Source organism: Lissotriton helveticus, chromosome 9 (assembly GCF_964261635.1).
Source record: "Lissotriton helveticus chromosome 9, aLisHel1.1, whole genome shotgun sequence".
NCBI classification, from domain to species: domain Eukaryota; kingdom Metazoa; phylum Chordata; class Amphibia; order Caudata; family Salamandridae; genus Lissotriton; species Lissotriton helveticus.
The window spans coordinates 137923716-137947866 of record NC_136070.1 but is presented as its reverse complement, the minus strand read 5'-3'; the positions used below and the strand labels follow the sequence as shown (position 1 = coordinate 137947866).

The 24151-nt window shown below is 47.4% G+C and overlaps 1 protein-coding gene across 2 annotated transcripts in view; it reads right to left on the bottom strand.

Annotated features, from left to right (window-relative positions):
- Positions 1-24151, bottom strand: part of SPTBN5 (spectrin beta, non-erythrocytic 5) — a 2054098-nt gene that overhangs the window by 780018 nt on the left and 1249929 nt on the right. For both annotated transcript variants that reach the window (XM_078659643.1, XM_078659644.1), the window contains exon 41: positions 19903-20001. In XM_078659643.1, the coding sequence (XP_078515769.1) occupies positions 19903-20001 (99 nt within the window). The remainder of the gene's footprint in view (positions 1-19902; positions 20002-24151) is intronic.

Sequence of the window (24151 nt, the reverse complement as noted above, 5' to 3'; positions counted from 1 at the left end):
ATCTGACATTTACTGGCCTTGATTGTCAGGCCAGCCTGTTTCAGGGCCTGGAGAACAGCTTGCAAGTGACACAAATGGTCCTCCCAACTGCTGCTGAAGACGGCAATGTCATCCAGATAAGCAGCGGAGAAAGCCTCCATTCCAGAGAGGACCTGGTTCACCAGCCGCTGAAAAGTGGCAGGGGCGTTCTTGAGCCCAAAGGTCATCACACAGAACTAGTAGTGGCCCTCAGGCGTGGAGCAGGCTGACCTTTCCTTTGCTCCATCTGTAAGGGAGATCTGCCAGTACCCTGAAGTAAGGTCAAAGGTACTCAGATATTGGGCAGCTCCCAGCCGGTCAATAAGTTCATCCGCCCTAGGGATCGGATGTGCATCAGTCTTGGTTACTGAGTTCAGTCCCCGGTAATCCACACAGAACCTCAGTTCTGGAGTGGTGCCTGGTGGGGCAGCTTTTGGTACTAGAACCACCGGACTGGACCAGGGGCTACTGGAAGGTTCAATGACTCCTAGCTCCAGCATCTTGGTAACCTCACCGTGGATGCTAGCCTTCACCTTGTCTGACAGCCGGTAGGTCTTAGACTTCACTGGTGGGCTGTCTCCTGTGTCCACATCATGGGTACACAGGTGGGTCCTTCCCGGGACAAGGGAGAACAACGAGGAGTACTGCTCCAAGACCTGGCGGCAGTCCTCTAGTTGCTCAGGAGTTAGGGATGGGGAGAGAATCACTCCCTCCACCGACCCATCCTTTTCCTGAGACGAAAAAAGATCAGGGAGAGGCTCGCTTTCCGCTTCCTCTGCACCATCCGTCACCAACATCAAGATGACCTCGGGCCTCTCATGGTGGGGTTTGAGGCGATTGGCATGCAGCACCCGTAGGGGCTCTCGAGGGGTCTTCAGATCCACAGGTAGGTGGCCTTACCCTTCTTTTCCAACACCTCAAAGGGGCCTGTCCAGCGATCCTGGAGGGCACTTAGCTCTCCAGGTTCCATCACCCACACTTTCTGGCCAGGCTCCAACTCCACAGGGTGAGCGTTGTGGTCATACCACTCTTTCATCACTGCTTGGCTGGCTTCCAAGTTGTCAGAAGCGTGCTTCCACAACTTTTCCATTTGGCTCCGGAAGGCCAGCATGTAGCTCACCACATCCTGGGGAGGCTTTCTGGGAGACTTTTTCCATGCATCCTTCACCAGGCTGAGAGGTCCACGCACAGGGTGCCCGTACAGTAGCTCAAAGGGGCTAAAGCCCACTCCCTTCTGCAGCACTTCCCTGTAGGAGAATAGCAAACAGGGCAGGAGGACGTCCCATTTCCTCCGCAGGCTCTCAGGCAGACTTCTTATCATGCCTTTCAAGGTTTTGTTGAACCTTTCCACCAGACCATTGGTCTGTGGTTGATAAGGAGTGGTAAACCGGTAGGTAACTCCACACTCCTTCCACATAGCCCGCATGTACGCTGACATGAAGTTGGTCCCCCTGTCGGACACAACCTCCTTGGGGAAACCCACTCGGGTAAAGATCCCCATCAGGGCCCTAGCCACAACAGGTGCAGTGACAGTCCTCAGAGGAATTGCCTCTGGGTACCGCGTGGCGTGATCCACCAGAACCAGGATAAACCTGTGACCAGCTGTAGTTGGTGGATCCAATGGCCCCACAATGTCGATGCCCACCCTTTCAAAGGGGGTGCTAACGACAGGAAGTGGTTCCAGGGGAGCTTTCAGCTTCATCCCTGTCTTCCCACTGGCTTGACAGGATACACACGTCCGACAGTATGTGTCGGATGCCACTTTCATCTGAGGCCAGTAAAAGTGGGGGACAAGCCGAGCAAAGGTCTTGTCCTGTCCTAAGTGTCCTGCCAAGGGAATTTCATGAGCCAATTCTAGAAGAAAGGCTCGGTATCGTTGAGGGACTACCAAGGCCCGTGATGAACCGGCCAAAGGTACCTTGGGTTCACTGTAGAGTAGTCCGTCCTCCCAGTAAATATGGTAGTGCCCTGCAACGTTCCCTGCTGCCTGGGCTTCGGCCTGTCGCCTCAGTCCCTCAAGGGTAGGGCACTCCTTCTGGCCCTTACACAACTCCTCCCTGGTTGGCCCTCCTTCCACATGCCACTCAGCAGGGATAGGTAAGTCCTCCAGGGAGACTACTTCCCCCTCCACGGACTCCTGGCCCACCACCGCAGGTGGCCGATCTGTCTCATGGGGCGTGGAAGCCGAAGCAGGCTTCTCCTGTCTTCGGGTCTTTCCCTTATTGGCAGCGGGCTGGGCCATTTTTCCAGGCGCCAGCCCACGCGAACTCCCTCTCCGGGTAGTAGCAGACCTTGTGCTTGCACAGGCCCAGTCAGGTGTACCCAGCATCTCCGAATGAGTCCGGTATTCCACCTCCTTCCAAGCATTGTGCTCCATGTCATTTCCCAACAGACAATCGACTGGCACGGCAGGGCTTACGGCAACTCGAAGGGAACCTGCAACCCCTTCCCACTCAAAGGGAACCTCGGCCACAGGGTACTGGCCCAATCTGCCGTCAGCCATCGCGGCGGGGTGGAGTACATGTGGAATCACCTGCTCTGGAGACACCAGTTGACTCCTTACCATTGTCATACTGGCTCCTGTGTCTCTCGGAGCTTCCCCTCTTTGGCCATTGATGGTGACCCATTGCCCATACTTGACAGTATTTGAGGGCACCTGGATCTTAGGAACCATCTCCCGGTCCCCCAGGGACACTAAGGTGACACCCGCCCACTCACCCCAAGCGGACCTTCCCGCTGGATCTCCCTAACGGGCTTTGAGGAAAGAGGGACAGAAGCTCCGTGACAGGGAAAACGGCCGCCAGCCTCAGCGAGGTAAGGTACTTTCCTCAGTCTTATGGACGCATAAGACCCTTGGAGGACGGCCGATGTTTTACTCGACCCCCCACACCTTGTGGAAACAGTTCAGGCCGGGTCCCGAAAGGGCAAGGAAAACAGAAACCAGTCTCCTTTATAATTGAGTGCTCTCCTGGTTGAATTCCCAGGCCGGTCGGCTGCCGCTCTTCCAAAGCAGCCCAGCCACGTTTCTCTCCTGGGCACAATTCGATGTTTAGAGCTAGAGATGACCAAGTGTTGATAGGGCTTAGTCAATAGGTAGAGGGACCCACCAACACAGTAGGGCAGCCGGCCCGTGGGACGATCTAACCCCTTACAGTGCGCCTTCCTCCCTACACTACCGCTTTACTCCTCACCAGGTTCCACTCAAGCTCCTCCGGTCACTCTAAAATGGCCGCTCTCACACTGGCCTTTATATAGACAGGTCTCAGGCTACTAGAACTGGCTAGAAGGTTCTAGATCATTCCTATACTATCCTATGGGCCTTTTTCCTGAAATTACAGTTATGGCAGTTAATAGCCACCATTTTGTGTATCCCATACTTTTTATTCAGAAAAGGCACCTAAGGCAGGGGGGGTTACAAAAAAAACTACAGGGGCAAGGAGCACCTAACCCCTAGGTCAACACCTAAAAACTGCCAGTGGACGTCAAAATAAAACATTGAGGAGCAAAAAGGGGAACAAAAATAAATACTTAAATAGGAGGGACCACCCAGAGGGCTGACAGGTCTAACACCCCCCCACTAATCCCTACCACAACAACATCAAATTGTGGATGAGATTCATCGATGACATCCTGATCATCTGGGCGGGCACCAGGGATTCCCTCAATGAGTTCTTTGAATGGGTAAACACACTGAACACATACCTACATTTCACAATGACGGCCTCTGCCACGCAGATCTCATTCCTGGACCTGACAATCAAGCTAACGGAAGGTCAATTAAGTACAACCATGTTCAGAAAACCAACAGATCGCAATAGCCTACTCCATTACAATAGCCACCATCCCAAAGCGCTGCGAGCTAACCTGCCCTTCGGGCAGTTTTTGAGAGTAAGGCGTAATTGCAGCAGCTTATCTGAGTACAGAACCCAGTCCAGTATTCTATCTAGGAATCTGACTGAGGGAAATAGCAAGAGCGCAGAAAAGAGCCCAGAATAACCACAGAGGAGCACTCCTAGAACACAGGGCCCGGACCCCTAAAATCAATGAACCCATGACATGCATCACCACCTTCACGCCAGCCTCAAACGAGGTGAGGAAAATCATCTTGCGCCACTGGCAAATTCTAAGTACAGGCGAACTCTCTCTTGAACCTCCCAGGTTCGCCTTTAAGAGATCTAAAAATGTGAAGGACATACTTATAAATACCAGACCAAAAAAACAAAATCCAGCCACCCAGACTACCCTGTGGCAATTACCACCTGTGAAAGGACACTACCCCTGCGGAGCATGCAGCGCGTGCCCTTTCACGACAATACACAAGACTGTGCAACTAACAGAGTCTTTCACGTGGGAACTAAGGGGACACACACATTGTAACACACCGAATTGTGTGTATTTACTACAATGCCCCTATGGGCTCCAATACGTGGGGATGACCACTCGGCCTATCAAACAACGCATCTCAGAACATGAAAACAAGTTACTTACCTGTAACTTTGGTTCCCCAGTATTGGTAACTTTCATAGATTCCCATGCTTTTGTATCATTCCCCGTCGTCGGAATGGGAGTCTCGGTAACAAAAATATCATAGCAGTAGGTACAAAAGAGAAAGAAAAAAGGCCTATGCCTCATTTCCTTTTGTAGCATATAACCCTCTTTTTGTAAAAGAGACCAAACTCTAGGCGTCAGCCAATCAGACGTGTCTCACCCCTTAGAAACCTCCAGAAGGAACCTCAGAGCCTCAGATTTTCGTAGCCGTTGTATATCCGACACCATATCTGCTAAAGGCTGAGCTTTCCTTGGGGAGGTGGGTGGGCGCATGGGAATCTATGAAAGTTACCAATACTGGGGAACCAAAGTTACAGGTAAGTAACTTGTTTTCTTGCCCTGTATTGGAACTTTCATAGATTCCCATGCTTTTGTATCAGAATAGCAAGCAGTTAGACACCACAAATACATTTTGTATAATAATACATTGCAACAGTCAATACGATATAAGAAATACAACTGTGCAATCAACGGAAGGTGGGATAGAAGGGAAAGCTCACCAATTACTGGAAGAGGTTCCTTGGACAGCCTGGCCCACAGCCGCATCGTCTTGCTGTAAAGACTCCAAGCAGTAATGCTTAGTAAAGGTGTGCACGCTGCTCCAGGTAGCAGCCCTGCAAATGTCTTTAATTTGCACCCCCGCAAAGAGGGCCGTTGAAGATGCCACTGATCTTGTCGAATGAGCAGGAATCTTGCCAGCCAGAGGTTTCCCTGCTGCAGTGTGGCAATGAAGAATGGCACCTGTGATCCATCTTGCGATCCCCTGTTTAGACAGTGGAAGACCCTTGCCTGGACCACCAAAGGCAACCAACAACTGTGAAGATCTCCTAAACCCCTTAGTGCGATTCAAGTAGAATTTTAAGCACCGCTGCACATCCAGAGTGTGAAGTGTTTTCTCCGCCAGAGTAACTGGGTTAGGAAAAAACGTTTTCAGAATCACCGGCTCGTTTAAGTGAAAGTCTGATGGTACTTTGGGAATGAATTTCGGGTTCATTCTCAAGATTACAGTGTTTCTCTTGAATTGTAGGAATGGCTCCTGGATGGTGGGGGCCTGTAACTCTCCAACTCTCCTAGCTGATGTGAGGGCCAAGAGGAGAGCCAACTTCCAAGATAGGTATTTCAAGTCAGAACGATGAATCGGCTCAAATGGAGCTTTCATGAGCTGAGAAAGGACTATATTTAATTGCCAAGTCGGTGGCGGAGGCCTCACTGGTGGGTAGATTCTGAACAAGCCTTTAAGAAATTGCTTGACTATCCTGGACGACCATAATGAAGGTCCAGATCCAGACCTCCTGTACCTCGAAATGGCCGCTAAATTAACTTTAATTGATGAATGGGCCAGATTTGATTTAGCCAGTGACAACAGATAAGGCAGAAGTTGATGAGGCTTTGAAGTAAAAGGGTCTATCTTTTCCTTCCTACACCAAACACAAAACCTTTTCCATTTGAATCTGTAAGTTTTGTTTGTAGAAGGGGCTCTTGCTTGGGAGAGAACGTCTTTGATCTCACTGGAAAGGGGAAGATTCATGAACTCTCGCTGCTCAGGAGCCATGCTGTCAGGTGTAACGACTGTGGATCTGGATCCCAAACCTGTCCTTCGGACATTGTGAGAAGATCCGGAATATCCTCCAGCGGCAACGGAGGAACTAGCGACATCAGATGTAGTTCTGTGTACCAGAATTGTCTCGGCCAAGCCGGGGCTACCAAGATAATTTTGCATGGCTCGATTTTCATCTTCCTGATGAGGCGCGGGATCAGGGGAATGGGAGGAAAAGCGTAAACAAATATCCTCGACCAGGCTATCGAAAGGGCATTCCCTAACGATACATGGTGGTGACATCTGCTAGCGTAAGACCGGCATTTCTTGTTGGTCGGTGTGGCAAAGAGATCTACTTCCGGTCTGCCCCATTTGCTGAAGAGCTGTTCCAGAACCTGCTGGTTTACCTCCCACTCGTGGCTTACTGAAGATGACCTGCTCAGCTTGTCTGCGTCTTCGTTCAGCACTCCTGGTAAGTGCTCTGCTTTCAGTGAGATTTCGTGATGGATTGTCCATTCCCAGATCTGCTGCGCTTCCTGCGATAACAGAAGAGATCAGGTTCCTCCCTCTTTGTTCACATAATGCATGGTCGTGGTGTTGTCCGTCCTGATCAGCACTCGTGAACCTTGAAGTCGTGGAAGGAAGGCTTGCAGAGCTTACCTGATCGCTCTTAGCTCCAAAAGGTTGATATGGAGCTTCTGCTCGCGAGGAGACCAATGGCCGCTGACATGCAGATCTTGCATCACTGCTCCCCAAGCCTCCAATGATGCATCCGTCGTTACCATTTGAGGAGATGGAACGTTTGCGAAGGATAGACCTTGGGACAAGTTGTTTTGATGTGTCCACCATAATGCTGCTTCTTACATCCTTGGAGTGACGGTCACTTTGTCCTCGAAGGATCCGTGAACTTGCTTCCATTGGTGGTCTAACTGTTCCTTCAGAGGACGCATCCGGAGCCTGCAGTGAGGAATTAGGGGAATACAAGATGACATTACCCCCAGCAGAGATTTGTAGTAGCGTACTGAAAGACACCTTTTTCCTTGAAAGTTTCGAGCTAGTCTTTCCAGTTTCTCCTTCCTTTCCCGGGTCGGAAAAGCTTTTGAGAGCTTTGAATCCAAAACAGCCCCTAGGAACCAAGCCCTTCTGGAGGGAACCAGGGAGGACTTTTCTCTGTTCAGAGTGAGCCCCAGATTCTGAAACAAATTGGTGCAAGCCCGAACAGCGTCCTGCGCCGCTCCTTTGGACGGGGCCTTCAGTAACCAGTCGTCCAGGTAGGGGAAAACTTGGTAATGGTTTCTTCGCAGAAATGCTGCCACCGGCGCCAGCACTTTTGTGAAAATTCTTGGCGCAGAGCGAAGACCAAAGGGTAAAACCCTGAATTGAAAGTGGCTCTTGGCTACTGTGAATCGTAGAAACCTTCTGTGTGCTGGGTGGATCGGGACATGAAAGTACGCGTCCTCCAGATCGAGCTTGGCCATAAAATCTCCCGGGCTGATCATCCGTAATATGTCCTGAAGGGACACCATCCGGAAGGACAGGGAGATGAGATAGGTGTTTAGCTCCCTGAGATCTAAAATGGGGCGCCATGTTTCCAACGTCTTTTTTACCAGGAAAAACCTAGAATAAAATCCTTGTCTCTTTTGATGGGTGGGGACCGGGTCCGTTGCTTCCTTCCGGAGCATCTAATGAACTTCGAGCCTCAGGAGACACAGCTTTTTTGACGGAATGGCTGCCGGGGGCCTGGGTGGTGGGACTTCCGTAAACTCCAAAGTATGTCCTCGTTTTATGATGTTGATCACCCAACGGTCCGATGTAATTTTGGACCAATTTTGAAGGTATTTGGTTACCCTGCCTCCAACTGATGATTTCCTGGAGGAGGGAACAGTAGGCAGAGCCAGGAGGCCGCTATTGGCGTTTGGACGTATCCCGTCCTCGGTGAGCCTGTTTGCCCTTGTTGTAGGGCCTAGAGTAATTTAAAGACTGGCCTTGTCATTGTTGGTAAGACTGGCGGTTCTGCTGATAACCTGATCCATTAGAGGAATAGCGTTGTTGCTGGTAAGATCCCCTGTAACTATTTCCTCTGCCTCTTGAACCCCTAAAGGGGAACTTGCGGTACTGGAGAGTGCCCAAGGACTTGGCGGTCTCCGTGTCCTTTTTAATTTCCTGGAGAGTGTCATCTATTAGTTTACCAAACAACGCCTCTCCATCGAAGGGAAGATCCAGGATCTTGTTCTGTATTTCTGGTCGAAACCAGGTAGCCTTCAACCACCCCTGGCAACGTAGGACTGCCGCTCCAGCCAAAGTACGAAAAGCCGTTGTCGCGATGTCCATGGCGCAGTCTATTATCTCCATGGAAGTTACTTCCCCTTCCTGCAAGATTTTCTTTGCCTCTGCAGTGGATTCCGGAGGAATCTGTTCCAGGAACGGGGCTATATCACACCAGAGCTGGCGGTCGTATCACCCCAATATTGCCAGAGCGTTGGCAGCTCGCACTAAAAGGCTAGCCATTGACGAGAACCGTTTGCCAGCGTTATTCAGTCTCCGTCCTTCCTTATCCGGAGGAGCCGCCAATGGAGCAGAGGGATTTCGTGATTTCCTCTGTGCCGCCTGCGAAATGACAGAATCTGGTTTAGGGTGGCCCGTCAAGGCAGCTGGTCCGTCATCCGGTGCTTTGTACTTTTTATCCAAACGCGGTAGCACAGGGACCACCATCGCCGGATTCTTCATCGCCTTAACGCCTTCCTCCCATAAATAGTCAACAATTGGAGACACCACGCCGCTATACGCACTGATCGCGTGCGCTCTTTCCTTACGCTCAGCCGCTTTCCCAGGACGCCACTGGCCCTGCTACCCTTGTCTGACCCAGCAATTACTGGGCGTTTTATCGCCATATTGTACATACGGACGGGGTCGTTTCTCCGCCGCTCCTTATCCACACGATTCCACCTACCTTGTAGCCCTACAGCCCTGATGAGTTACACCTCCTTCACGGTGTGACGAAACACGTGTCGGCTGGCTACTTCCTTACTGTACTGTCCACTGTTTGACTTACAAAAACTTTATTCACATGAAACTTGACTTTTCACGCTTCTTTTTTTCAAGCATTTACTCATTAGGAGTAGAAAACTTACAGCCTGATTCATGAAGCTAAATTGCACTCGCAAAGGGCAAGATTCTCAGAATCTTGCCTTTTGCAAGTGCAATTTTGGCATTTGGGATTCACAATCCCAAATGCAAAAATCGCTAATGAAGAATTAGCTAATATGCGAGGATTAGCATTTAAGGAATCTCTATTAGAGATTCCTTAAATGCTATTCATGACACTTTCAAAAATTGCGATTTTGCAAATTTGGGCCGCTATTTACCGAGAGGTCAGACCTCTCGGTAAATAGCAAAAACTTAGAAAAATGCTTTTAAAAGTATTTTTCTAAGTTGCATGTTGCACACACACATGTCCTTTGGACATGTGTGTGCGCAACACCTGTTCAAATGTGCATTTTAGGGGTGCTACAGGGTGTCCTTTGGACACCCCTGGCACCCTTAAAATCGCTATCTTATTTGCGAGTAGTAAATTGCTACTCGCAAATAAGGGATACTCCCCATTCATTCCTATGGGCCTTTTGGCCCATAGGAATGCATGGGGAGTTATTCCTTTTTTTGCGAGTAGCAATTTTCTACTCGCAAATAGAGAACATGTAGGAATCGCTATTTATTTAGCAATTCCTACATGAATACCGTTTTGCGTGTCCTCAATAGCGAGTCGCTATGATTCGCTATTAGGGCCACGCAAAACGGCCCGTACATGAATCAGGCTGTATGTCCCTATACTCGGACTATCAACCATACGTGCGTGTGCAAAGGATCTGTTTTCACTTACCCTACTGTTGCACCCCCTGGAGTTAGAATAGTAAATTTTACCCCTACACTATCCAATACTTACCAAACATGCAATGTAATGTTATGCGTTGTAATGGTATGCGTTGTAAAGGTATTATGCGTTGTAATGGAATGCATTGTAAATGTAGTTTTTTCATTTTCTTTGTAATGGCATGCGTTGTAATGGAATGCGTTGTAATGGATGTTGCGTTGTAAAAATGCATTGTAAAGGTATGCGTTGTAAAAGTGTGCGTTGTAGTGACATACATCCACAGCGGCTTGCCCCACTGACCTGGTGCTATTAAGTTTTTCCCTTTTTTGTATTGATCTTCAGCGGTATATGTTTCAGAAGATCTTCGCTGTACTAGATTGTATTTTTATATACACAGTGCTTTGATATGGTGCAATCCTGTAATTTTACAATGCAATTTGGTCAATAAAGGTTTTTGAAAATCAAAAAAAAAAAACTATCATGATTGCAATTTCATCCACAACTGCATTTCCTTGTAAAGTCTTGCATTTGAGAGTATATTTCACTTACCTTTACCAAGTTCTGCTTGGTTCTAGAAATAAAACATAAGTATACCTTTTTTATATTTACTTAATTGGTCTGGATTCTGTCTCCGAGTGTGTGCCATCAGTCTTGAATAAATGAATTCAATAAATGTGTTCACATCCTCTGGATAAGCCTAATTGCACGCCCACACAACCACAAACAGAGCTGTTAGTACTTACCTAATTTAATCTCTGCAATACCTCTGGGACTCCCTGGACTCTGTCCACACTATACCTTACTTTGGTATAGTGTGTAGAGAGTCAGCTTCCTACACTTCCTTCCTACCAAAAGCAGTTGCTTCCTTTCATTTAGGACAGTCCATCACCCTGCCTACCTTTAACGCTTTGCCTCATTCCTCTAAGAAAGAGGAGCGACTCCACCAGCTAGACCCAAAAAGAGCACTGTTGTTCCCCTATGACCGCATAAAAAGAGTACCGGTTTGATGAACTAATCCTCGTTGGGTTTGTCAGGGGCCAGAAAGAGAAGGCGGTACAGAAACAGACCCTCTCTCAGTGGATCGTATTCTACATCCAAACCTGCTACACACTCGCTAAGAAGCAAACCCTTGAGGGTTTGCGTGCTCATTGCACCAGAGCCAAGGCTGTGACTATGGCATTAGCACACAGAGTTACGGTCCAGTCCTGGACATCTGTCAGGCAGCAACGTAGGCATCTCTACACACATTTACTGAGCATTACTGCCTAGACAGTCAGCTCTAGGCAGTAATGCTCACTTTGCCCACTCGGTCCTGCAGGACTTTTTAGTGTGAAACCGTTTTGCAGACCTTCCTCCGGGGAGATATTGGTTGGGTATCTAATTTAAGAAAAGGAATCTACGGCTAGAAGTCTCTATCAAATGAACAAGTTACTTACCTTCGGTAACGCCTTATAGCCGCAGATTCCATCTAGCCGCAGATTCCCTACCACCGACCCATCCTGCCCACTTTGCAAACAGATTTATAGACTTAGGGTGTTTTCAACTTTCAGGGCCCTTGTTTTCACACTCCAGTGGTCAGTACTCTTTGTGGCTCTCAGTTTCTGGCATGCAAAGTCCCTGCAAGAAGAAAACACGTTACTTACCTGTAACTTTGGTTCTCCAGTATTGGAAACTTTCATAGATTCCTATCCTTGAATCATTCCCCGTCATCGGGATGGGAGTCCCCGGAATATATAAAATAGCAATAGAAACCATTACAAATGAAGAAGCCAGGCCTAGGCCCATTCTAGTTTAGTAACATATCCACCTCTTTTTGTAAAAGAGACCAAATAAAATGAACAACCAATCAGATTAGCCTCACCCTGTAGAACCTTCCTGAGAGAACCTCAGACCCTCAGATTTTCATAGCCGTAATGTAAAAGTATAACTTAAACTGCTGAAGGCTGAGCTTTCCCAGGGGAGGAGGGTGGGCCGCATGGGAATCTATGAAAGTTTCCAATCCTGGAGAACCAAAGTTACAGGTAAGTAACTTGTTTTCTTACTCCAGTATTGGAACTTTCATAGATTCCCATGCTTGAATCAGAGTAGCTAGCAGTTATGAGCACATTGTTTGAACCTTGATTCCTTATTCAACCATTATAAGTATTAACATCAAAAGTCAATGGAAAATTAAACACATTTGTAAACATAAGGAAAAAAGGAAGAAACAATCAAATGAACATCCAAAAATGTGCAAAGAGCATAAGCATAAAAACGGAAGGAGGGTAGAAAGGAAAAGCTCACCATTCAATGAAGGAGGTTCCTCGGGACTGCCTGGTCCACTGGTGTGTCACTCTGCGTTGAAGAATCCAGGCAGTAATGTCTTGTAAACGTATGAGTGCTGCTCCAGGTTGCCGCTCTGCAGATCTCCCGGATAGGAACTGTGGCAAAGAGGGCTGTCGAAAAAGAAATCGCCCTCGTGGAGGGAGCACAGACCCGACCTTCAAGGGGCTTACCCGCTGCTGTGTGACAATACTGGATAGCGATGGTAATCCAACTAGCAATCCCTGCTTGGAAAGGGGAAACCCCTTATGAGGGGCGCTAAAAGACACAAATAGTTTTGGAGAATTCCTGAAGTCTTTAGTACGGTGTAGTAGGCTGAGGGAAAAAAGTTTTGAGTATGACCAGATCATTAAAATGAAAGTCTGAAGGCACTTTCGGTACGAACTTTGGGTTGGTACAGAGTATCATTGTCACCTCTTTAAATTGGAGAAAAGGTTCCTGAATGGTGAGAGCCTGCAATTCACCTACTCTCCTATCCGAAGTCAAGGCTAGCAGAAGAGCCACCTTCCAGGAGAGGAACTTCAAATCCGCCGGGTAAATAGGTTCAAAGGGATGCTTCATGAGCTGGGTAAGAACCAAGTTAAGGTGCCAAAGAGGAGGCGGAGGCTTGACTGGAGGGAAGACTTTGAAAAGGCCCTTGAGAAACTGTTTAATTATCCTTGCCGACCAGAGGGAGGGACCAGAAGATGTGCATCTGAAGCGAGAGATGGCGGCAAGATGAACTTTGATGGATGAGTGAGCCAGCCCTGATTTTGCTAATGAAATAATGTAAGGTCTAACTTCATGCAGTTCAGAAGAAAGAGGATGGATACCCTCTTGTTGGCACCAAATGCAGAAACGCTTCCACTTTAACCGGTATGTCTTGTTGGTACTTGGGGCTCGTGCCTGAGAAAGTACATCTCTACATTCTGCGGAAAGGGTCAAACCGAGAAATTCTCGGTGCTCAGGAGCCATGCCGACAACTGCAGGGACTGAGGATCCGGGTGCCAGACTTGGCCCTGGGACATTGTCAGCAGCAAAGGAATCGGCTGCAACAGAAGCGGAAGGTCCAGGGAGAGGAGCTGCAGCTCTGAGAACCAAAACTGTTCGGGCCACGCAGGAGCTATCAAAATCTTCTTGCAAGGTTACGCCTTGAGCTTCCTAAGAAGCTTGGGGCTCAGCGGAATGGGGGAAAAGTGTAAACAAATCGCCTGACTAGGCCATCAAAAGCGCATTCCCCAATGATCCCGGATGGTGAAGCCTGCTTGAGTAAAATCTGCATTTCTTGTTCTCTGGCGTGGCAAAGAGGTCTATGGAAGGCCTGCCCCATAGGCGAAAAACATCTTCCGGAGTGGACTGGTCTAGTTTGCATTCGTGGCTGCCGTCTCATTGAGACGCTTTGAGCGATATCCCCTGCTGTATCGCCCATTCCCAAATTGTCTGGGCTTCTTGTGACAAAAGACAAGAACTGGTGCCACTTTCCTTGTTTATGTAATGCATGGCCGTCGTATTGTCTGTACGTACTAGATACGCAGACTGCTGTATTCACGGAAGAAAAGCCTGCAAGGCCAGGCGAATCGCTCTGAGCTCCAGCAGATTGATATGTAGAAGACGAAGTTGGGGTAGCCAACAGCCGCTTACATGAAGGTCCTGCAAGACCGCTCGCCAGCCCTCCAGCGAGGCGTCTTTAGTTATTATCTGAGGAGCTGGGGTGATCCTGAAGGACGGGCCCTGAGAAATGTTTTCCTCGTTCATGCACTATGATGCGGCGTCCCTCATTGACACGGTAACGAAGATCTTGTCTTCGAAGGATCCGTCGACTTGGCGCCACTTCAAGTCCAACTCCTCCTGGAGAGGGCGCATCCACAACCTGCATTGAGGAATTAGAGGAATGTAGGAGGAAATGGACCCTAGGAGGGACTTGTAGAGGCAAACTGAAAGTTACTGTCTTTTTAACATTAGACAGGCCACGGCCATCAGCTTTTCTTGCCTCTCCGGGGGTCGGAGAAGCTTTGTTGAGCGATATGTCCAGAATGGCTCCCAGGAATCGGGCTGTTCTGAATGGACAGAGAGTCGACTTTTCTGTGTTGAGAGTCAGCCCGAGATTGTCGAAAAGGCATGTGCACGCCACAACTGATTCTTCTGCCGCATGCTTGGTAGACGTCTTCAGCAACCAGTCGTCCAGGTAAGGGAAGACCTGATGCTGTTGTTTTTGTAGAAAAGCTGCCACGGGAGCTAATACTTTTGTAAAGATCTGCAGAGCAGATCTGAGTCCAAAAGGCAGGACCTTGAACTGAAAGTGGCTCTTGGCTACTGTGAAGCGAAGGAACCTCCTGTGGGCTGGATGGATGGGTACATGAAAGTATGCGTCCTCTAGATCCAATGTGGCCTTGTAATCCCCTGAGTTGAGAAGACGAAGAATATTCTGCAGAGAAACCATTTGAAATCATCGTTTGATGAGATAGTTGTTGAGCTCCCTCATATCTAGAGTAGGGTGCCACTTTTCTAAAGTCTTCCGGACCAGGAAGAACCGGGAGTAGAAACCCGCTGTGAGAGAGGAACCGGCTCTATCGCCACTTTTAGGAGCATTTGATGGACTTCCAAACGTAGAAGATGAAGATGCTTTGACACAGTGGCGCAAGGGGGCTTGGAAGGTGGTGCACTGAAAAATTCCAGAGTATGGCCACATTGAATGATCTTCAGAACCCACCGATCCGATGTTATTTGTTGCTAGTTGTGGAAGTAATTTGAAATTCTGCCTCCCACTGGTGTTACAGGAGGAGAAGGGACAGTGTTAAGAGCCAGCAAGCCGCTATTGATGCTTAGAGGAATCCCTCCCCTGGTGTCCTTGCCTTCTCTGTTGTTATATCTAGAGAAAGAGGATGATTGATTTTGCCGCCGGTTATAATTCGGCCGTTAAGATTGAGAGTTTGGTATCCTCCTCTGTAAGTGGTATTGACTCTACCTCTGGCTCCCCGGAAGGGGAACTTTCTGTACTGCAGAGTCCCTAAGGATTTTGCTGTTTCCGTGTCTTTCTTTATGTCCTGGAGCGCATCATCAATAGGTTTACCAAAGAGCGCCTCCCCATCAAAGGGAAGATCCAAGATTTTGTTTTGGACCTCAGGACGAAACCAAGTAGCCTGCAGTCAGCCTTGGCGATGAAGGTCAGCAGCACCCGCAAGGGAGCGGAACGCAGTCATTGCAATGTCCATTACACAATCAATGACTTCAGAAGATGTTTTCTCTCCCTCTAGAAGAATCCTCTTTGCTTCCACTTACGCATCTTCCGGCAATTGATCCAGATATGGGGAAACGTCGCAACACATCTGGCGATCGTAGCGACCAAGTGTCGCTAAGGCGTTCGCAGCCCTGACCAACAGGCTGGACATGGAGGAAAACCTCTTGCCCGCGTTATGAAGGCGTCTGCCCTCTTTATCTGGAGGTGTCATGAGGGGAGCAGAAGGATTTTTGGACTTTCTTTGGGCAGCCTGAGAGATGAAAGAGTCCGGTTTAGGCTGACTGACCAGGCAGGCCGGGCTATCATCAGGAGCCTTATATTTCTTCTCAAGGCGAGGCAGTACTGGAATCATCGTGGCTGGAATCTGCATCACTTTCAAACCTCATCCCAGATGTGACCGACTATAGGAATGGAGTGAACAGATTTTTTGTAAGGCTCCTTTAAACCAGAAAGGAAGCATTCAGACTGCACTGTGGGCATGGTCAGTTCAAATCTCTAAGCGGCTCTTTCCATCAAATTATGGAAACCCCCTATGTCACCAGGGGGAGAATCAACAGGTGCTGGTGCAGGAGAAACCGGATCCAGAATCACATAGTCATCCCACTCTGCGTCTGGATCTGGAATAGTGATGTTGCCCTGGTCCTCATCAGAGGTATCATCCTAAATGAAAGGGACAATTGGTGGTGCATCCTGAGCCACGGGCTGTGGTTGAGGCGGTTGCAATTGAGGGGTAGAAGGCAATACAGGCTGAACAGCTGTAACTGGCACCGCAACTGGAGCCAGAGATTGTGTTGGGAATCTCCGTCTATAGTCCAATAGCATATAGTGCAAGTTCGTTAGTAAGGAGGAAGGCATAGAGACCATCTCCTGTTGGTAGTCCTCCTGATAATCTAAAGGAGATTCCTATTGCTGTTCCTCCACGTATTCCCCATCAGAGTCTGTGTCCTGGCACTTGATGTGCAATTGAGAAGGGCTATCTGCATAGCCATACAGTCCTTCATCCTCTTCGGAAAACCTCTTCTTCGAGAAGGAGTGCAAGAGGTAGAGGAATCACCCTCCTGGGGGAAGTCATGTCAGGTGTAATCTGGCGCTTCCTGATGGTAATGGCAATGTTTTCCCTTGTCGACGGGACCGTCGACTACGATGTGAGAGTCGTCGACGAAGATATGGACGTCGTCGACGGAGCCGTCGTCAAGATCGTCGTCACCACAGCAGCAAATGCACCGTTGTTGTTGTTGTGGTAGACGTGATTGCCGCCATAACCAACCATCATAGTCGTCATCCTCTCGACACCATTGTCGGCGACAAAGCCACCACTGGCGTCGAAGCCGTTGACGTGGAACCCTGAAGCATCGGTGCCTGAGACGAGGAAATCACTGTTGACGAGCCCGTCAACAAAGCCACAGATCTGCCCTCAGAACAGAGAGAGATGAGGGCTTTTTGAAGGCTTCTGGAACCGCTGGAAGAGAAGATGGAGGAACAGAGCTGGATTTCCTCTCAGATATCACTCCTGCTGACATTCCTTCCCTCTCCTTTACACCTCGGCGAGGAGATTCGCCAGGACTACGCCTTTCAGACTTATGAGAGGTCTTTTTCAAGGCCTTACTGAGGTGGTCTTCAGAAGGTGAAGGGGAAAATCTACCCCTTTCTACAGACCTCCTGGAAGATGTAGCAGAGGATGCCTCATCACTGTCACTGGAGACTGGTTCCTTACTTGACTTGAGCTGCTGGAGCCAGGTCAAGAGATGCCCCTCATGGTCTCGCAAAGTCTTTGTTGAAAAAGTGTGGCATATTTTACAGTCTGCTGCCTTATGGTCTGGGTACAGACAGTAAATACAATCCTTGTGCTTGTTCTCCACATACAACATCTTCTTAGCACAAGTTGCACAAGCTTTAAAGAGGGCTTTCTTCTCCTTATCAGACATCTTGACACAAAGTCCAAGCAGGTCTTGAAGGAAAAACAGGTGAAAAGTAAGGTTTAACAGGAAAAAACTGAGCAGAGCTCAGTGGAGACTCCCTTGCACAACGTGCGGTAGAAAATCAGGGAGATTATTCTGAAACCAATTCCAGATTGAGGAGAGAAGACACCTGTTTTCCCGATCTAGGTGCAGAGTTCATAGAGTGGTAACATTTTAAAGCATAACTTCATTATGCCATTTTACTTTAGTGAGGTTCATCAGAGCCGGGCCCAGCAGCTTTCACCGCGTTACCAAGGGGTGGGTCAGGCCTTCTGTCCTGGGGCATCTGCACAAGACATTGGTCGGACACGTTTACATGGCATCTGCAGATTTTCAGCCTTCCCGCGAGCTTGTAGTGTTCACTCATTTCAAGGCACTTAACAGAGGCTGAGGTTGTTTTCGAATCCTGCATACAAGGTACATTTTGTGGGCACTTGGGCGGGCACACGGTCTTTACACTGCTGGCCAATTCCGAGCGGCTGAAACCCTGCGGGAATGTTTGCCGTCGACCACGCTGGGCGTGACGTTTGGCCTGATACAGCAATGTTAGAAATGGGGTCAGAATGTTTTCCAGACTGAATGAACTATGGCCGTTTCAGCAGCCATTATAGCACATATTTATTTACAGGCTAAATCCAGGCTCTTTGCTAATGTTCTTAAAGGGCGTGCTTGTAAATATTTGATTTTGTACATTACTGAGCTGGCTGGCATTGCTCAAATCAGTGTTGTAAAAGAAAACCGGTCACTGTACAAAATGTATTGATAAAATTTGATAGGCTCCTAAAAAAGCAATTTAAGCTCACCACCTCGGAGCAATACACAGACCTTGGGGCAGAGTGGGGACGCAGTCCTGGGCCTTGCTGAGCCATTATACCCTGACTTCACCAACAGCACACTCAACACCAGTATCTGGCTAAAGAGAGACTGAATGGCCACATGTAGTGTGTGACAACCATTCCGGGGGTTTTCGCATCAACTGTTTGATCCTTGGACTTGTGGTTTCGCTTTTAACTTTGCAAGAATGACCTTAAAAATCCCAGCATGCATGCAATTCGGCATACTTGAGGGTAAAGGGCTACCCTAGACGTTCAATTTGTTGAGATCTAGCCAGATACCTCCAGGCAGGACCATTTCTGAGACCTTGATAAGACAGACAGGCTAAGAGGGAAGCTGCAGGCCCTTGAGGTGCGCGGCCTTCGGACCGCTGACACCGAACGACCAAAGTATCATATCTATTTTGCCTGGTTCCGTATATTAAAAAATAAAACTATTTTTTTCTTTAACAAATCCCAGCAGGCTAATTACTGTTGGCTAAAGATACACAAAAAGCGGCCGTTTTACAGATGTCATGCAGCCCCCGGCAGATGTGCGGAGTCCCCCACCAAGTGTCCCCCCATGAAACAGTAATGGAGCTCAGCCTACAAGAGCCCGAACATCTGCTCCCTTTCAACAGGACTCTGTGCAGCAGAATGGAAAATGTCTCCGCATCGCATTGCATGGTTTGGACTATTTAAATCTTTCAGATTTTTTTTGTTTGTCTCTGGTGGGTCATTTCCTCGGCTTCTGTCTGCTCCACACTTCAAATGAAGGTTGCTCAGCGCCTGCCAGTCGTGGGGATGGGGGCTGAATGTTTCAGGCCTTGTTACCATGCCAGCAACAACACCAGCTAAGGGGCGAGCATGGGGCTGGGAGACGTTTCCTTTGGCCAGGACCATGACTTGCCTCATTAATAACCTTTGGCTGAAATATGAAGGCTTTGGCTGCCCACGGGCAGACCGAGAACTGAGAGGGTTTTGTAGAAAAGAGTGGAAACATGTAAACAGAGCGAACAGTAAGATGGATTGCACATTAAGGAACTGAAAAGGTGAAGGAGAAAAATAAATTACAGCTGAACTTTAACAAATGGTTTTAACTGGACCAAGTCGAAGAATATGATTTTTGTACATATAATAATCCACTTTTTAAAAAAACTCCTTTAATTCCTGTTACCTTTTGGTTTTGGTTATTGGTTCATGTTTGTATTTTTTGTAACTAGTCTAAGTTCATTTGTTTCTGCTGCACATATATAGTTCTATATAAAAACTCCATACGCTGTAGCTGGATCCCAAGGAAGCTATCTGAAACTGGCTAGATGGCAATAGGGTGTCCTCACTCTAGGTCAGCAAGGACACTGCCTCTAGTCCTGAACTTTTTGCTCACAACAGGGGGGTTAGTTAGTTCAATCAATGCAAAGCTGGACCCAACACCCAGCATACTTTAGAAGATCACAAGAAAGATCAAGACTACAGACAGTGTCCGTCCTTCCACATTGACCTCCAAGAAGGCTGGAAACTTCACCAGGGAGACACACAGACAGGCAGAAAGACAGAGAAGCTAGAACAGGCAGGTGCAAAAGTACATCAAAGAGGGCAAGCGTGCGATCCAGGTCACTCACCGTTCTAGATCCGGCTCCTCGGAACTCGCTCAATTTCTTTATCAGTTGTTGGCAATGCTCGTAGTCCTCTCCAACATCTCCAACAGTGATCATCACCTCCTACAGCAAGAAAACAGACCTCAAATTACAACAAACCACTGGGATGAGGGTTGACCCTGCTGTATACAAAGCGTCACAATTTGCCTCCAGGGTCGCCTGTCAACACACACCATACAGAGAACTGGTGTCTGCAGTCAAATCAAACTAACACCAATCGAGTACGAGCCAGCAGCGTCCTAACTCCACTGGATTGGAGGTAGACACCGCATGTACACAATGGATTGGAGTTAGGCCCCGCCGGTTCGTACTCAAGAGGTGTTAGTTTCATTTTACTGCAGACATCAGTACTCTATATGGTCTATACACATCTTTACGAAATTTATACAGTCCTGAGGAAGTTGTGGATGACTGTACCCGAAGGCGAAACACATGTTGGCTGACTGGTGCAAGAAGTGATGACCGATTAAAGAAAAGATTGACACACTGACGGCTGTTGAATGAATTTATTTGGACTCAGATTTGCATGTGCTCAGAGTTGCTATGCAAGTCAGCAAAAATAAAATAAAATAAAAATAGCAGCAGCAGAAAACTCTGACAGAGACTTGTTTGATACAGTAAAAACATGTGCTTAACTTCCTTCATATGCATCGATCTACCAGTTTCAGATAATTTATCTGAAGTCTTTTCAATATTCTTTCGAAATAAAATTCATAAAACCAGAGAACCAGGCCTCCACGCCAACAGATTTCGAGCTATTAAAATACAGGGAAGTTCATACCATGATGCTAAAAATTAAATCGGACGAACCAGTGGACCCCTGCCCAGTTTCATGCTTTAATTTGGCAGCTGATCTGCTAGCACCTGTAATAACAGACCTATGCAATACATCAATTGTCTCATGTTCCTGGCCACAAACATAGGAAGAAGCTCAAATCCTTCCTATTTTTAAAAAAAATGCTGACCCTCAACAACTTTCTATTTACAGGCCTATCTCTCTTTTGCGTTTTCCAGCAGAAATACATGAGAAGGAAATAAACAGACGACTGGTCAGCCATATTAAAACAAATAACTTATTTTACAAAGCACATGTCGGTTTAAGATCGTTATATAGTGCGGAGACTGCTCTAGTAACTGTATTAGATGATACAATAAATCTTTAAACAAGAGTCAAAGTGCAGCACTGGTATGATTAGATCTTAGTGCTGTATTCACTACAGTGTCCCATCCAATACTGAATCAAATACTCGATTCTATGGGAGTGCGGGGAAATGCCTTACAATGATTTTCATCATTTCAAATAACTAAACCCAAAATGTTAGGATAGCCGCATGTTCTTCAAATCAGAGAGCTTTGATCAGGGTTCCATCTTAATCAGCAACCTATTTCAACACTAAAAATATGTAAAACATTTTTTTTTTTAAAGCAGCACAGCAGCACCCTATTTCAACTATTCATCTCATCCCTGGCTACCTGACACTGGAAGTTGGCTACCCCTGTTTGTTGATGTAGATGATACCCAGACTGTAGTATTGGTGACTGAATTAATTAGGATAGGCGGCAGGGAAGTTCCACGATTGGATGCAGGATATGAAGAAGAAAAAGTGCACTAATGCACTAGAGCTGAATGGAGACAACGAAGTAAGCTGCTCCGGACCAATATCTATAATGCATAATCCTGACTGGTGGCCCAAAGATCCAGGCAATGTTGTGCCAGATCCAGTCTTAGATGGCACAGAACCTAGGAGATACTACTGACTTTGAGTTAAATAATAAATAAACAAACTGCCCTGTTTTTGGTGTCATGCTTTTTGCACCTAAGGTTACTGCGGAAAGTGCTCCCCTATAAGCTAAGCAAAACTATATGCTTCAGATCCAGGCATTGATTTTATCATGATTGGACTACTGCAATGCCTTATATGAACAATAGTTACTTACCTGTAATCTGTGGTTCTCCAGTATTGGTGTCTTTCATAGATTCACATGCCTGAATCATTCCCCGTCGTCGGAGTGGGAGTCCCATGGTATATAAAAAAGCAATAATATGCTATAATAACATTGGAAAAACCAGAAATTCCCAACCAGGAAGTAAAGTAGCCCAAGCTACAGTAGAAAAAACTTCCACACTCATGACTATCCTAGTCATTTTGTATAGTCCAAACTACAGCCAATCAGGCAACAGCACCCACCAGAATGTTCTCCCCAGAGGCTCAGGTTGTCAGATTTTCTCGCAAGGAGTGATGGTAAACCAAAGTAGCCTGAGAGCCTCTGAGGGGAGGTGGGCGGGTTGCATGTGAATCTATGAAAGACACCAATACTGGAGAACCACAGATTACAGGTAAGTAACTATTGTTCTTCTCAAGTATTAGGGGTGTCTTTCATAGATTCACATGCCTGAATCAGAGTAGATAGCAGTACATATTTTTGCTTGTCAGACGCTACAGGTAGCTTTAGCTTGTCAACATTAACAGCACATAGCAATTCAATATGTATATAAACATATCATTAAAAGCATACGCAATATAGAGACATAATAAGCGTCTGACAGCAGTAATAGGAGGTGGGAAACAGAGGCTCACCTTAGTTGAAAATATTTCGTAGAACTGCTCGACCCACTGAAGCATTGGCCTCGCTGGCTGCATCCAAACAATAGTGTTTGGTGAAAGTATGGCGACTGGCCCAGGTTGCCGCTCTGCTGCAGATGTGCTGAAGAGGGACTCCAGCGAATAAGGCCGTAGAGGAAGACAATGCCCTCGTAGAATGCGCTCTAGGAGCTGCTTGTAAAGGTCTTCCAGCTTGTGCGTGGCAAAAGGCAATAGCTGTAGATATCCATCTTGCGATTGTTTGCTTGGAAACTGCCTGTCCTTTACAAATTACACCATATGTGATGAATAGTTGATCAGATCTGCGCAATGTAGATGTTCTTTGTAAATAAAACTTCAGACATCTCTTAATGTCCAGAGTATGCAATGCCCTTCCCGCAGGCGTTTGTGGGTTAGGAAAGAATGTCTTTAAGATCACAGGTTCGTTTAAATGAAAGTCCGAAGGAACCTTAGGAATGAATTTGGGATTAGTGCAGAGCACTACAGAGTCATTTGTGAATTGTAAGAAAGGATGCTGAACAGTGAACGCTTGGATATCACTGACTCTCCTAGAAGAAGTCAGGGCCAATAACAGTGAAACCTTCCATGTTAGAAATTTCAGATCTGCTCGATGGATAGGTTCGAATGGGTGGCGCATAAGTTGCGCCAGCACAACGTTGAGATGCCACGCTGGAGGTGGACGACGTACCGGAGGGAACATTCTAAAAAGGCCTTTAAAGAATTGTTGTATAATTCTCGTAGAATAAAGAGAATTTGTCCCATCTTGTCGGTATCTCAAAATCGCTGCTAGGAATACCTTAAGGGTTGCATGAGACAATCCTGATCTCGCTAGATGGAGGAAAAAAGGCAGGATTTCTTCTGGTTTAGCTGAAAAAGGATGAATGCCAGCTGAGCGACACCAAACACAAAAGCGTTTCCATTTAAGCCTGTACGTCTTTATGGTAGCAGGTGCTCTTGCCTTGGCTAGAACTTCCTTGCAGTCCGCAGGGATGTTCAGATGGGCGAACTCACGGTACTCAGGCGCCAGGCCGCTAATCTCAGTGACGTTGGATCTGGATGGTAAATCCGGCCATCTTGAATGGAGAGCAAGTCCGGAATTGGGGTCAACTGAATTGGTTTGCACTCTGACAGGAGAAGGAGCTCGGTGAACCAGTACTGGCGAGGCCACCTGGGAGCAATGAGAATCAACCAACATGGTTCCTTCTTCATCTTCCGCAGGACTCTGGGAGCTAGAGGTATTGGTGGAAAAGCGTACGCTTATATATGAGACCAGTTGATCGAAAATGCATTCCCCTGAGAGTCTTTGTGGGGATGCCAACTTGCAAAGAATCGGCATTTGCTGTTGGTCTTGGTTGCAAAGAGGTCTAGGTCTGGATGACCCCATAGATGGAAGATCCGATCCACAGTCTGCTGATGAAGTTCCCACTCGTGAGTGGACACTGTTGACCTGCTGAGCGTGTCTGCCAGTACATTCTCCGTTCCAGGAACATGAACCGCCTGGAGATTGATCTTGTGTTGTATTGACCATGTCCACAGCTCCTGGGCTTCCTGTGACAAGAGAGCTGATCTTGTCCCTCCTTGTTTGTTGACATACTGCATGCTTGTAGTGT